At 32.8% G+C, this 15,730-nt stretch overlaps 1 protein-coding gene across 1 annotated transcript; it reads right to left on the bottom strand.

Moving 5' to 3' along the window:
- Positions 1-616: 616 nt before the first annotated feature.
- LOC143053579 (uncharacterized) lies at positions 617-11,241 on the bottom strand. The gene is made up of 3 exons (XM_076226377.1): positions 11,096-11,241; positions 3,354-3,635; positions 617-1,892 (listed from the first exon to the last, which is right to left on the bottom strand). Exons 1-3 carry the CDS (start codon positions 11,222-11,224, stop codon positions 846-848), a joined length of 1,458 nt encoding a protein of 485 aa, XP_076082492.1. The 5' UTR covers positions 11,225-11,241; the 3' UTR covers positions 617-845.
- Positions 11,242-15,730: the final 4,489 nt, after the last annotated feature.

Raw genomic sequence — 15,730 nt, forward strand, 5'->3', positions numbered from 1 at the left:
TACAATCATTCCATACACCAAATATAGTAGACCTATTGCATATAGTATAAGAAAAACAGACCAAAACACAAAAACTTAACTATAACCACTTAACCAAGAAAATGAGATCAAGGTCAGATGACACCTACACATTGGACATGTACACCTTACGCTTCCATGCACCGAATATACTAAACCTATCGCTTATAGTATCTGAGATATGGACTTGACCACCAAAACTTAACATTGTTCACTGATCCATGAAATGAGGTCAAGGTCAAGTGAAAACTGTCTGACGGGTATGAGTACCTTGCAAGGTACGCACATACCAAGTATAGTTATTCTATAACTTATAATAAGAGAGAATTTAACATTACAAAAAATCTGAACTTTTTTTTCAAGTAGTCACTGAATCATTAAAATAGGTCAAGGACATTGGACGTGTGACTGACGGAAATTTCGTAACATGAGGCATCTATATACAAAATATGAAGCATCCAGGTCTTCCACCTCCTAAGATATAAAGCTTTTAAGAAGTTAGCTAACACCGCCGCCGTTGCCGTAGCCGCCGCCTGATCAATATCCCTTTGTCGAGATCTGCAACAAAAGTTGCAGACTCGAAAAAAAACCAACTAGATTTACAGTATGAATATAGTTTTAATCAAAAGGTTACACAGGATGCATATATACACATTATATATAATCTCGGTAAAATATCAACCAATATCATATATTCATATGCAAGATCATAGATGTACTTCACGAAAGAAGTGATTCATGAAAAAATGTATACAATTTGTACATTACAGCAATTGATCACACAATTTTAAATGTGTACGATAAGTACGTAAATGGCAGAAATACATTTAAATATGATTTGCATCATTGTTTATAGTGTTCAGTGGCGTTTCGAGCAGCCTTCGACGACATCTTTTAACAGCAGGCCTTCTCAAACTCTCATTTATCTTCTGAATTACCGTATCTCGAAAGAAGTTCTCCTTTTGGCATTCAGGATAAAACATGGTGGTGTAATTGCTTACTGCCGTCTTTGTGTTTGGGCTTAACCCCCTTTTTCCGTTCACACCACCTCCGTTCCAGTTATAAAGTTGTCTTAGGTTCTCTGGACCAAAAAGGTGTGGTTTCAATTCTCTTATAACAAGTGCGGCGAAGTTTCCTGCAGACTGTGACTTCCCTTTCAGCGTTAACAACCTGTCTTGGTCAATTACCATTCCAGCTGGATGGGCAATGGTATGTGTTGCTTCACTTCCATCGTCACTGTCTGCTGGTGGTGCAGACCAGGGTGTCTCCTGCCTTCTTCCTCTCCTAGACTCTTCATAGTGAATGTCATGTTTGGCCTCTAGAGTCTTAAGTCTGTTGTCGATGTCTGTTACTTTCATGTTTAATCGTGTGACCCCTCTCAAGATAGTGTCGAGGACATGAAACACCCTGTGGTCATCAGGAAAGATCGATCGATGGTTTACTGATGGTGTTGCTGGTGATGGTGGTTGTGGTGATTGTAAGTGAGGTTGTTGGTGCACTATTATTTGTGGTGATGTTGGGGGTGATAGTGGCCTTGGTCTAGATGTGGAATTTGTTGTTGGTCTAGAAGTGGGATTTGTTGTCGGCCCTGAGGTTGTTGGTCTAGGGGTGGGATTTGTTGTAGGCCCTGATGTTGTTGGTCTAGAGGTGGGATTTGTTGTCGGCCCTGAGGTTGTTGGTCTAGAGTTGGAATTTGTTGTCGGCCCTGATGTTGTTGGTCTAGAGGTGGGATTTGTTGTCGGCCCTGAGGTTGTTGGTCTAGAGGTGGAATTTGTTGGACTTAGGGATACGGTTGTTGGTCCCGGTATTGATGATTGTGGTGTAGTTGGAGGCATTCCCCTTGACAAAACTTTGGCTAATGGTTTTGTTGATTTCTGAAATAAAATAAATTTTTATTTAGATTTTTTTTTTACAATGCCAACGTTAAACAGATTCTCCGTTCATTATGTGTAAAGAGAGAAAAAAAGAAAGATCAAAACTGTTATATACTTAAAGAACAACTATCAATATTTTACCGAATACCAGTACATTTAGGTTTCGACATAGGGGTGTTACCTTTTAATCGGAAACAAAAGTCTGAGAACTCGTCAAATTAATTTTCGCTAATTTTAAATTACTTGAATAAAGAGGGTATCTACGCTGTACGGGTTTATTGGCGGATCCAGGACTTTTCATAATGGGTGCACTTGATGCATTGAGAGGATGTTCGCTACAGTCGTGCTTCGGATTTTCCCCCCCCCGAAAACAATAAATGTTTGTGAGAAATTCCATATATTATTTTTAAATAGGTGACCCCCAGCCCCCCCCCCCCCCCCCCCCCCCCCCTATCCCGCTCCCGACATATACATGCAGCGGTTTACGATGTCATATTGCATGTAAATATATTATTATATTATTCTGAAATATACACAAAACGTAAAAGTGAATGACTGCATGGTATTTTTTTTTTTATTTATATGTCACCATAACTCAAAAGATAAACAAAAACATAAATCAGTGAAACTGATTGGTCGGAGGCGGGTTATTTGGAAGGGGCATAACTCTGAATAAAAATATATAAAAGTTGCGTATTAAACAAGACGTACCCCCTCTGCGCTCCCTATCGACTCTGGTACACGTTTTTAAATAATATTGATATCTTACTATGTCGGAACAGACAACGAACAACTATAGTTTTAATTGTGTTGCTTATTGACTGTGATTATAATTATCAAAATTAAACAAAATCCAGAAATACACGATTTTCTATTTTGTATAAAATCCAATGACGTAAAAACCACATATCTCTTTATTGGTACGGTATCTTTTTCTAATAAGAAATCTTTACTAAAATTAGTCGGCTTTTGCTGTACGCAGAAAACAGATCTGAAGCCTTACGTTAAGCCTTTTTCAACTGATTTTTATATAGTTCTATCTTAAGTTGTACTGTTATACCACTGTCCCATGTAAGGGGAGGTTTGGGATCCAGCTTACATGTTTAACCCCGCGACATTATGTATGTGTGTGTCTGTCCCAAGTCAGGAGCCTGTAATTCAGTGGTTGTCGTTTGTTTCTGTGTTAAATATTTATTTGTTTTTTATTTATTTTTTTATATAAATAAGACCGTTAGTTTTCTCGTTTGAATTGTTTAACGTTGTCATTTCGGGGCCTTTTATAGCTGACTATGCGGTATGGGCTTTGCTCATTGTTGAAGGCCGTACGGTGACCTATAATTGTTTAAAATGTCTGTGTCATTTTGGTCTCTTGTGGAGAACTGTCTCATTAGCAATCATACCACATATTCTTTCTTTATACTAAATCAGCAATCGCAGTTTAATTAAATTGGTAAAATTTACCTTTGATGTTGGTTTGGGTTTTGGTATTTTTGTTGACCTTTTCCCTTTGGCAGGACGTCTGATGATTGGAAGGCTAGGGGAACCTGGAAGCGGAATCTCTATAGATTCGGCTGGAGATGGGGGTGGTGTTGGTGATCTAGGCGTTGGCTCTGGTGATATTTGGCATTCTCTCTCGTTTTTCTGCAGCACCATCTCATTTTCTGTCCCAGACCCAATAACTAGGGCAGTGCCAATTTGTTTCCTATTGCCATACTGCACCTCATAGAGAACCATGTGCTGAATCTGAAATTATTTAAAATAAAATTACGTTACAAAACGGAACCTTCAGTATAAGAATGTTTAGTAGTAGACAAAAGTGGACAACGCTTTCAAAAGGGGGTTTTGATCCATGAGAAAGCCACATCTTATTTTAAATTTGATCTGTAATTTCATTTACCGTTTTCAAAAGAAATAAATTGAATGGAAAATTTTACGACTTTGTGGAGATTTCTCAATTGGTTTTGAATATAACATAGTTGAAACAATACGGTTTTTTTTATGTTTATTTTTTTTGCAAAACCATATATGTTTATTATTTTTCAAATGAAACCGTCTGTATTTGTTTACCGAGTAAACTTGTACATGTATGTGTTTATTTGACTTTAATAAACTACCATCGCTAATCACCGTGACACGACTCTAATCAACACGCTAATTGGTAAAGAATAAAATCGTCGGTCGTGGATAAATAATACCATGTAACGGCGCTAGCCTGGGGTCCTGGCTAATCTTGTCAGTGACGCGCAGCTAGATTGGATCGGATGCCAGGCTAGTAACGGCGCGTCATGATAATGGGAAATTGAGTTTTGTTTTCTACTTTTAAGTATCTTTCTCCTTTAGAAAATCTGTCTATAAAACTATGCAAAAAATTGTTTGAATCACTAGTTAAACCTATTCTCATGTATAATTCTGAATTTTGGTATATGAATTTATATGAAAAAATAATAAGAGCTGAAAGACCAGCACAAATTAAAGACATGAGTAAAGTTTATATTCTAGCAATGATTGATACATTGTAGTAGCCAAGTGGAGAAGACACATTTAAAATTTTGCAAATATATACTGGGGATAAGTAAACAATCTGTCAATATAGCTGCAAGAGCAGGACTAGCTCAGTATTCCATAGATGTCTATATTAAAGTCAACCATTGAAGTACTTAGCAAGAATTTCTAGTGATGAAAATAACCCTTTATTAGAACTAAAAGATAGCTTTGGAAATATTTTCTTTGAAAAATTAAAATTAACTAATGACACCAGTAAGATAAAGACAGAATATGAAATAGACAAATACATTTCTAAAAATATTTTTGAAAATAGAAAATTATTATGTAAAAAGCGAGTAAGTGACCATTTCTTGGAAATAGAGAAAATAGAATATGTCAACATTGTAATATAAATGCGGTTAAAGATGAAACCCACTTTTTCTTAAAATGTAAAATTAATTAATCAGCTTGAAAATGATATAAATAATATATGTCCAGAATACTTTAAATTGTCTGAAACAGATATATTGCAATTAATTCTATCTTCATTTGATATTATGCAGCTTACTGTTCCGTTCATTAAAAAGTCATTTATATATGATGTTTAATATGTTAATTTTTCCATTTTGTATATTGTATTGTATTGTTTGTATTTGCCTTAAACCCCTAGGGTTAGAAATGTGCATTTCATAGATAAAAAGAAAGATAATTCTATCCAATTCTTTATTACTCTAAGCACAGACATTATGCTTATCAGTGCAATAAATACAAATACATTTCTAATATGACAACATGGCATACTACATCAGAGAAGCAAATAAACATCAAGAATTGACAAATAACAGTTTGGTCCTATGATTAAGTGCATTTATCAAGAGTTTACACAAATTACGCAAATCTTTTATATTTTCAGTGCTGAGGAGTTGCACTAATTTGAACGACAATGGACATCTATAATAATAAGGTTTCATAAACTGCCTACTTAAGTCTCTATAGCATTCACATTGTAAAACAAAATGGAATTCATCTTCAGTAATATTCAAAGTACAAAGAGTACACTTTCGATCTAACCTGAGACTACTATAACGTTGTTTTCACGTTACAGTTTGTACGCCAATGTCACTAAAACTCGCCCGATTCGGACTAAGACCGGGGATAAATTGCCTCAGGGTGTACTGGGGTACTACAGGGTGTTAAATGAACGTAGATAACTTATAATATAGTAGTCTCAGATCTAACTTATTTACTCAATGATAACGGCCTACTTCAACAACTAAATCATACATGAAAACTCTAAGCCGAGTTAATTACACTCTAAAATTCATGTTTAGTTAGATTATACTGTAAACAAAAATTATTAACAATTAACACTTAGATGAAATGCTCATTTGATAAAACCTTAAATAACTTCTCAAATATTGAATAAACTTGAATAAAACCAAAGAACTTAAGATCAAACAATAAATTATCTATAGAATAAATACAAACTCTCACTAAAACATCTATGACAGTTCCTGTTTTAATTATATTACAAATCAAATACGAGAATTTGAGTGGAAGAAGTTGACCGTGTATATTTGAGTTATAAAAAAAAAGAAGAAACTATTCTCGTTTTTGTAATAGAAATTCAGAGTTGCAGATTAAGTTAAGTCATTGATATAAGAAAATATATAACAAAAAAAAAATGTTACTAGTATTCTGCATTTTCATTGGTTTACTATTGGCGTGCGACTTTTTGTGTAAACCAATGATAACGGGAAGACCGCCCACAGATTAGGTTTGACCAATCAGATTTGGAGTTTAATTAAAGGAGTGTCTGTTTAAAGACAAATGAATTGAAATAGAAAATTCCTAAAATTCCCATTAAAGGGAATCGCTTTTTTGTATGTTAATTTATTGACCTTGGAGAAAGCATCGGATTTTATTTTTTAATTCTTAAACCTAAATACACGAAAAGAAAAAGATATCTAATTTCTGTACAATTTTCCTTTTATTTATTAAAGAGGTTAGCCATTTTTCTCCAAAAAGTACTTTCTGAATCTTCATTTACAGAGTTAAGAGTTTCTTTATGAAATACATGCAGAATTATTGCGATTTGTACTGTATTCATGAATGGTTATTTCATTATACATATGTGTCGTTTGGTTGCTGTCTCATTGACGAATAAACCACATCTCCTTTATTTTTATATGTTATATTCAAAGACAAATTTTAATATAAAACTTCCCATTTGTATACAATGCATTGAAATTTCAACCCGCTAAGACAAGGAATGTCGTAAAAGCGTTATTGACAAGTTGAGCGTATCAAATTAATTACATGTATACGAACGGTCGTTCGGGCACAGGACGTTTGCGCTTTTTTACCTGTAAAACGATAGGACATTTGCGCTTCAAATACTATGGACATTTGCGCTTTTAATTTTGATTCACCTGTACTAAATTCACCAGACATTTGCGCTTTTTACCTATAGTCGACTACCTGAAATCTTAATGAGAAGTAATCATTACATAAATAAATTTAACTTATATTTGTCATTAGTTAGTTCACATTTACACAGTGAACATGGATTTTAAAGTTATAGTTACTAGTAAAGAAAAAAAATGAATATGTCTTGATGGATTTTTATATCGTTTCGACCAAACCCTAAAAATTGGAGACCTTTCAAGGAGATGTACCGTTGAAAAGGAGAAACTCGATCATTTATTTGAAATGTGGGCTAAGTACCAATCAGGACAGTTAACAAGAGCAAAATTTGTTCACTCATTGGGCTTCAAATATCAAGCTAAAACTGACCTGTAATTGTGATGACAGTACTTGATTTTATTTCTGTACATACACTTTAAACATATATCAACAATGTGCTATGACATATGAAGGTGCTATGAATTTTAAACTTTTAACCATAAAGAATGACTTTAACTCTGCCAGGTCAAACCTACCGGTCCCAAGCCCGGATAAAAGAGGAGGCTGGGAAGTTATAGATATATATATAAAAAAAAGCGCAAATGTCCTATGTAAAAAGCGCAAATGTCCATTTTTAAAAAGCGCAAATGTCCTATGTTTTGAAGCGCAAGTGTCCACAAAAAAAAGCGCAAATGTCCTATGAAAAAGCGCAAACGTCCCGTGCCGGGTCAGACATGATTACACATGTGTACTTAACTATTACACTAGTTAGTTTAAATCTGTTTTGCTAAAAGAATTAACATTTCTAAAATACGGATTGTCCCTTTGTGATTTATCTGATATTTACAAAAAAAAACATATTAATTTAATACTTTTATTTGAACAAAATTAGAAATTATTTCATAATATGATTCTGGATTGAGAAAACTCAATATATTACAAAGTTACGTGTCTTAGCATAAAATGCCGGAAGAATAACTGACTAGAACTGTATATCTAATGTTTAATTATGTCGTTTGGTTGCTGTCTTGTGTATGCATAAACCACATCTCTCTTATATTCACATTAAACATTCACGGACACATTTTAATATAAAAAAAATCTAATTCGAAATGAATTATCACATGAATACGTATGGTCTTGAATTTCAAAAGTCGGACTTGGTTATCACAAGGATTTATATATTAATCTAAACAAATCCGTGGTTATAGTCAACAGTTACAATGAATAATTCTAAACTAATTTTTTTTTTAAAAGCAAAATACGGATTTCCCATATTGACTTAGTTATATCAAATGTTTTAATTTCCATACAAAAAACCAATTCTCTAAAATATTACCCCAGTGTGAAAAAAACAAAATATCAACTTTAGATATTCTTACAAATTTAAAGATTTCCAAAGTACAGATATTCACTTCGTTTAATCAATTGTTTTAATTTTAATACAAAAAAAAAAGAAGAAAATTCTCTTTAAAATATCAAAAGATATTAAACAATTAAATATCAACCGGAAATATTCTTATAAATTTTGAGAATCTGTATTGTATACTGGAGGAATAATTGGAACTGTATATATATCTATAGTTTAATTATGTCGTTTGGTTGCTGTCTCGTTAAAGGGACCAATAATGGTTTTCAAGGTGGGACGTGGTTAAATTTAATAGTTGCAATGTGTATTTAGAAAATTATGTTTCTCTATAAAAAAAAAAGCAATGAAAGAAAACTATAGATATAAACTTTACGAGTTTCTTAATGAAATTCCGGTATATACTTGCAATTGAGGATGCATACATGTATCTTTTTTCTGTTTAATTTGTGTCGCTTAGTTTTTGTCTCGTTGACGTAAAAAACCGTATCTCCATTCGATTTTGTTGCATTTAAGTACATATTTTAATAGACAGTGTACGTTAAAAAATATCCCTTTACATAATTACAAAGATTTCAGTTGTGAGGATTACAAATTTTGCATGACTAACTCTATAGACTAACGTGATATCCGTGTTATTTTTCTTTACTGTTTTACTCTGATTCTCTCTCAATTCAATCAATTAAAAACAAATGTAAGATATGATTAGAACGTTCAAACTTAAGACGCGTCAGTGCTCTTAAATGATCTTAAGTCCATCCCAAAATCGGTCTTAATGTATGTCTTCAAACGAAGGGATACTTAATTCCGAGAACACCACGCCTGGTTATGACAAACTCAAAATGTTTGGGGACATATTTTAGATTTTTAAAACGTTCCAAAAAAAAACAAACTTATGCAAGCATTTACAGAAGTTCAAATGTTCTTATTATAAAATTTAAGCTTGAAATACATTTTTATCGCTTTTTAGTGTTATTCTTTTACCCAGGCTAAGAACTATAACGAAAACTATCATTTCTTTTAAGAAAATGAAACGAGTAAAATTAAGCTTATGATAAAGGCAGTGTCAGCGTCATGCGGGTACGCGTGGCATAATTGGACTTCGTAGGGTACGCGTAACCGCCTAATATTCATATATTATCGGATGGAGATAAAATTGTGTATTAAACCGGTAATTTATCACAATAAGTGAAACAAAAATATAATTCACAGAGATTTTAAGATATGAGATGTCAACATTTCGACTTCAAAAACCATCAGTAATCCGATTTTATTTTTACTACGTCCCTAATACGCTTTCGTAGAAACGATCCAGGGTGGTGTTCTCGAAGCTATCTTAGGACTAGGACGTGTCCTAAGTCCATCTTATGGCAGGTATTTTTCCTAAGTCGTGTTCTCGAAGCTCTCCTAATTTACGATATATCGCAGTTTTCGTCCTAACTTTAGGACACCTAATTAGGTGTCTTAGGATCATCCTATCTTCATCCTAACATAATAAATTTTGGATTTCGCTTTTTGTTCATTTTTTACCTGAAGATTAACATGAAAATGAAACGCACCATCGGTTTTGACTCGTATATAAAGAAATAAGGCATGATTTTAAACTTTGAACTTCGTTTTTACGATTACACTACCAACTCAATTCTCATTTCAAAACAAGTTGTTTTCCAGTTTAAATTATAATCCTTTTTGATATAATTTTAGTATTACATTTAAAATTATGGATTTAATTCTTTAATTATAATTATAAAATCCGTAAACAATTTTATTAATTGGTTTGGTCATTAATAAATGTTTTATCAAAAAATAAAATTGACGATTTAAAATTTCTAGACTTAGGATATGTTTATGACGTCCTAACATAAAATACGTCTGAGATAGCTTCGAGACACAACTTAAGAGTGTCCTAAATTGATCCTAAGTCCACCCTAAAATTAGTCTTATCTATGACCTATAGGACGAATCTTAGGATACTTTCGAGAACACTACCCCTGGTTAGTTTTTGAATATTTTTCTTTAAATGTTAACTATAATTATAGATTATCTATGCATTTATTTATTTTTTTGATTGAGTTAAGTCTGCCAATTGATATTTTATCGTATGTTTTTCTTTGTTGTGATGTTATGCTATTGTTTCAGAAAAAGGGAGAAGGTTTGGATCCATTAAAACGTTTAATCCCGCTGCAAATGTTTGCACCTGTCCTAAGTCAGGAATCTGATGTACAGTAGTTGTCGTTTGTTAATGTAATATATACGTGTTTCTCGTTTCTCGTTTTGTTAGATTAGACCGTTGGTTTTCCGTTTGAATGGTTTTACACTAGTAATTTTGGGGCCCTTTATAGCTTGTTGTTCGGTGTGAGCCAAGGCTCCGTGTTGAAGGCCGTACTTTAACCTATAATGATTTACTTTTTAAATTGTTATTTGTATGGAGAGTTGTCTCATTGGCACTCACACCACATCTTCCTATATCTATTTATATAACAAGTTATTTATTCAAATAAATTAGTTCATCATATATAACCGTGACTTGATTTTCATTTTAAATATGAAGACCTGAAACGGAATTAGCAAGCAATTAATCCGGCGTTCTGAATGATTTTTAATCGTTTCAGATATTTTAAAATGTTCGTTTTTGTTTCGAATTTTATTTACATGTATTCAGTATAATTTAATTATTCAGTATAATCTTATTCTTTTCACGTGCATTTACATTTAATTTCTATTTTTCTTACTAATACATTAAATACAGATTAAAACATATTATTTGCCACTATATTAACTGAATTCACAAAGTCGGGAAATAACCGACAGTTTATTATAAAATAGGTTGCGGGTACGCGTAGCCTACGGACGTCAATTCGGCTACGCGTATCCGCATGTCGGTACGCGCAGACACTGCCTATAATGAATAACATGTTAATATAATATAAGCAAAAATTGTACATACCTTATCATCACTCTTGAAGAAACTTCTGCTTCTGACTTGGTAAGTGTTGCATGCTATATATTTCACAAGGTAGTGTGTTGGTGCTTTAGTCGTTAGGCTGAGGACACGAGATCTTGGTAACACGGACATTTTTAACAATGATAAATCAAATAAAATTGTTGATCTTATAAAGCACACAAGTTGTCATAAATGATATGACAGTTCCATCCGGAGATAAAATAAAACAAAACATTTTAAAAGGATTACTATTTTTGAATACCTTGCTTATTTGAAGGTCCCTGTCAGTGTGATGATATGATAATTGGGGTATACCGTCGCTGTCAAATGCAAAAAATATGGCTTTTTGTTTCGGTGGGAACAACACTCTGCATTGGAGTAATTGAATATATGTACATTTGTACAAATAAAAAAGAGATATAGAGCAGTATGCATATATAGAAAAAAAATCCAGCCGAAAAAAATCAGTATTTTTAAAATAAATGATAATGACTTTAGTTGAAAAATATGAATTGGATATAATAAAGAATGTAAGATTTTATAAGATCCAATTCCTACATTAGATTACAGATTTTTTATAGTTAAAAATGTACATATATAATTGAAACATTTAAAATTTATTTTGAGATTATTTTTTTTTAATTAGGGGATTCTAGTTGAAATGCATTACAGAATTCACTTAAACAGGCACATACATGTACATGTAATTAGCAATTGATAATTTTAATAAAGATGAAAAAATTAAACAGGAGGAAGAAAGAGATAGTAACGGTCTTCTTTTCTCAAATGTAAAAAATTCCAATACACGTATCATATTTGTATAGGATTTTGAAGCTTGTGTTCTCATGTTTTTACAAACCGGACTTGAAATTAATTATAGATCTGAAATTAAGCTCTAGACCTAAAACGGCCTATTCTTATATGCATACTCTGTCATCCACGTGTTGAAATAAACCACGATCTTGCTATGCAGATTTCTTTTGACATGACTTTAAATGGTTACGAAACTACGTTTAATATGTATATACATATGTATACGAAATTTAGATATAAAAAGGCGACAAATCAGACATCAATCCATCAGATCCGAAATAAGGAGATGTGGCATTATTTCAAATAGTTTCACAGAGTCATATTACATGTGTACGGCCTTCAACAATGATAACATAATTGTGTCAAACTGCAATTTGAAATATTCTGTGACTTTGAGTAACAAAATTAATCGCACCTTATTTTTTATTATGTTTGTGCCTTGCTTTGCGCAGATTAGTTTCTCTATATGCATACAGTTTAACTTGCCTCCTCAAGATTGGTCACATACATGAAATTAACAAAATGATGCTGACAAGATGCATTATAATACATGTATGAAGAAAAGTACAAGACCTGCTGTACATACTATAGTAAAACGAATCATGCTAGTGTCTTGTTTTCTCACAAAAGAAATAAAACCATAAAATCTAAATCATCTAAATCATCTTTATTCAAATAGGTATATTTAACTTTCTGTAAACATTACAACTGCCTTTCCTCGTCGACAACCATTGCAATAACCTCATTTGTGTGGACATTGTAGAATTATTAATATAGCTGCAATGTTGGTGCAAGGTTAAGTACATGTATCTATTATTGTTGAGTGTTCGTCCTGAATATGTATAATAAATTACGCACTGGAAAATAGTCCATCAGGAACCAAAAAAAAAATTAGAAAACTAGTTGCACAATTCAAACCCCCAAAACAACAATCGTCAGGTTTTAATAAAATTACGTATACATGACCAAACATGTAACTTGAAAAATTGAAATAGGCTTATTCAAGAAAAAACAAAGAGAAAATAGAGCGTGTAAAGCACGCAAAATAGATGATGAGGAACACTTAAATCCTTCATCAGCAAACCAGTAGTAATACTAGAAATATATGTTATATGAAGTTGAAATTATCATCATAATTTTAATAAAAACTTGACTCTAAATCTAAATTGAAAACTGTTTTAGTTCATAAAGAATACATTTTGTCTAGTGGTGTGGCTGACTGAATAAAGCAATCCAGGGAGTTGCGAAAGTAAGGTCCATTTTGGTAAATTATCTATGTACTAATATATTATTGATATTAACTTTACTTGTTTAGAACGTTTCCCAACGTATTGTACACATGTTGTATATTTCTTGTGTAAAAATCTATAAAGTTTGCATTTTAACCTGTCTGCGTTATTTTGATATAAAGTTGTAAATTAAACTTGTACCTGTATGAAATATTTGCTACTGGACGTTAAAAAAGCTACAGTCAATCAATTATTCCAATATTAAGTGTTGTTTCAATTAAATTCATTTAAGAGCGGTAAACTTATGCAATAGACAATCTAACCCAATTGTAACATCGCAATTGAAATCACAAAATCGTTCATTACTATATCTGATGATCGAATCACACACAGCTCAATGACTGCATATACAAACAACGCTAATATCTTGTGTGATTTATTACCTGTCAATTACATGAGAAAAAATAGTGAAGAATATTGACAACCGATGTTTTAACAAGAATTTGATTTTTACACTGGTACATATATATAAGCGTCAGTCAGTGATCTTTTCTTTCATTTTTGTATTCTTTAAAGTTCATAGTATTTTTATTTGTCCTTCTGAAAATAACGAAATGAGGTCGAAAAAAAGAAATTTCACGGCATAATGTATATATAATAAGCAATATTTAATTTCGGGAATTAACAAGGTTTTTCCATGACTTTTTATGTTCGGGTTGAATCAGTTGTAAGTGACAAATGGAGCATATTTTTAAGATTAAACGAATATTGTGAACAGCTGATGGCTTATAAGCACGTGGCAATAACCGCCTTCTAAGAGCACATATTATTCTATTGAAATTAATCAGGTGTCATCTTGGTTTATTGTATCTACACGGCAATCAGTATTTACGACAACAATTTTAAAATGGCAAATTCACATAATTTCAATTTAAGTTTACTCATTGGTGTCAAATCAATACAAACTGATCTCTAAACAAAACATTAGGCTAAGGCTTCCTTATTCGCGTACAAAACAATGCAAAAATTTCACAATGTTTCATTATCAGATAAATTACTCCATCATATACAAAGTGTAACAAGTGCATATCAATACATTTACAAATCAATAAACATATGGCAACCAATGTACCGTTATATAACGTTCATGGATCGACCCCGCCCACCCGATCTCCCGTGGACAGCAGTGGGCGTGGATTCCACTCTATACCGTGGACCGGTCGGTGGGCCACAGATGTCCACGCTCGCCCACGTGTCCACTTGTCCACGGTATGCACACGACATACCGTGGACAAGTGGACACGTGGGCGAGCGTGGACCGAAATGTCCACCCAATGCACACGCCCACCGTGGGCGCGTGGAAATGACAAAGTCCACGTGGGCTGTAGTGTACTTGCATTAGGTATATGGGTCCTTGTAAGTCTACATGTCCTTCAGGCATGGTTCTCTTTATCTCAACCTCATTTTATGAATCAGTGAACAAGGTTAAAGTTACATGATTAGGGTTGTTAATCAGATACTGTTAGCAATAGGAAATTTGTCAATGTCAAGTTTTTGTGTTTTGGTCTGTTTTTATAAGATAAACTATACTTGATGTATGCAATGAATGTGAGGAGTACATGTGTGTCTGGAAATTATCATTTGTCATTGACCTCATTTTCATGGTTCATTGGTCAATGGAAAGTCCTCTTTTGAGATACTACATTGTGTAATCAATAGGTCAACTATAATTGGTGGATGAAATGATTTTTAGGTGTATATATGAAAATAAGAAGATGTGGCATGATTTCCAATGAGACAACTCTCCACAAGAGACCAAATTATACAGAAATTAACAACTATAGGTCATCCTACGCCGTTCAAAAATGAGTAAAACCTATACCGCATAGTCAGCTATAAAAGGCCTCGAAATGACAAATGTAAAACAATTCAAACAAGAAAACTAACGGCCTGATTTATGGACAAAATAATGAATGGAAAACAAATATGTCTGTCTCGCAGTTTTTTTTTTTAACTTAACCTCATTTTCATGGTTTGGTCTGTTTCTTGTATATTATATATGGTATAGTTCAACAATAGTTGGTGTATGGAATGATTGTAAGGCTGGCTTGGTTTATCTGACCTTGGCCTCATTTTCATGATCATTGATAATATTAAGTTTGTCTGATACTTGTAGTTAGGAATATCAACATAAAATCAATAAAGAATGATGGTTAATAAAGCAGGTGAGACATTTCAGCTTGTGCACTCTTGTTAACACAAATAAATGTGTTGAAAACTGTGACTGCCGTACATGTAGATGTATCTCGGAATATGTGGTAAAAACTTGAAAAATATGTTATCTATATCCTGATACTTCTTGATAGTATTGGAAAAAGTCCTAATAGTTCACATCGTTTGCTTGTAAGCTTTATATTTTTTAAGAAAACTTATTTCCATATTTGGTGTTGTTAAATTGATTTCACCAAATTTCAACACAGCTATCATGGTTGAAAGCACCAATTAATCTGTCTTCTCACCATTTTCAAATTTGGTACATTGTGTTGGTCTTGCAGAGATGACAACTGCGATATTCAAGATCTAAGGTCACCCTCAA

This window comes from Mytilus galloprovincialis, chromosome 12, assembly GCF_965363235.1.
Source record: "Mytilus galloprovincialis chromosome 12, xbMytGall1.hap1.1, whole genome shotgun sequence".
NCBI lineage: Eukaryota > Metazoa > Mollusca > Bivalvia > Mytilida > Mytilidae > Mytilus > Mytilus galloprovincialis.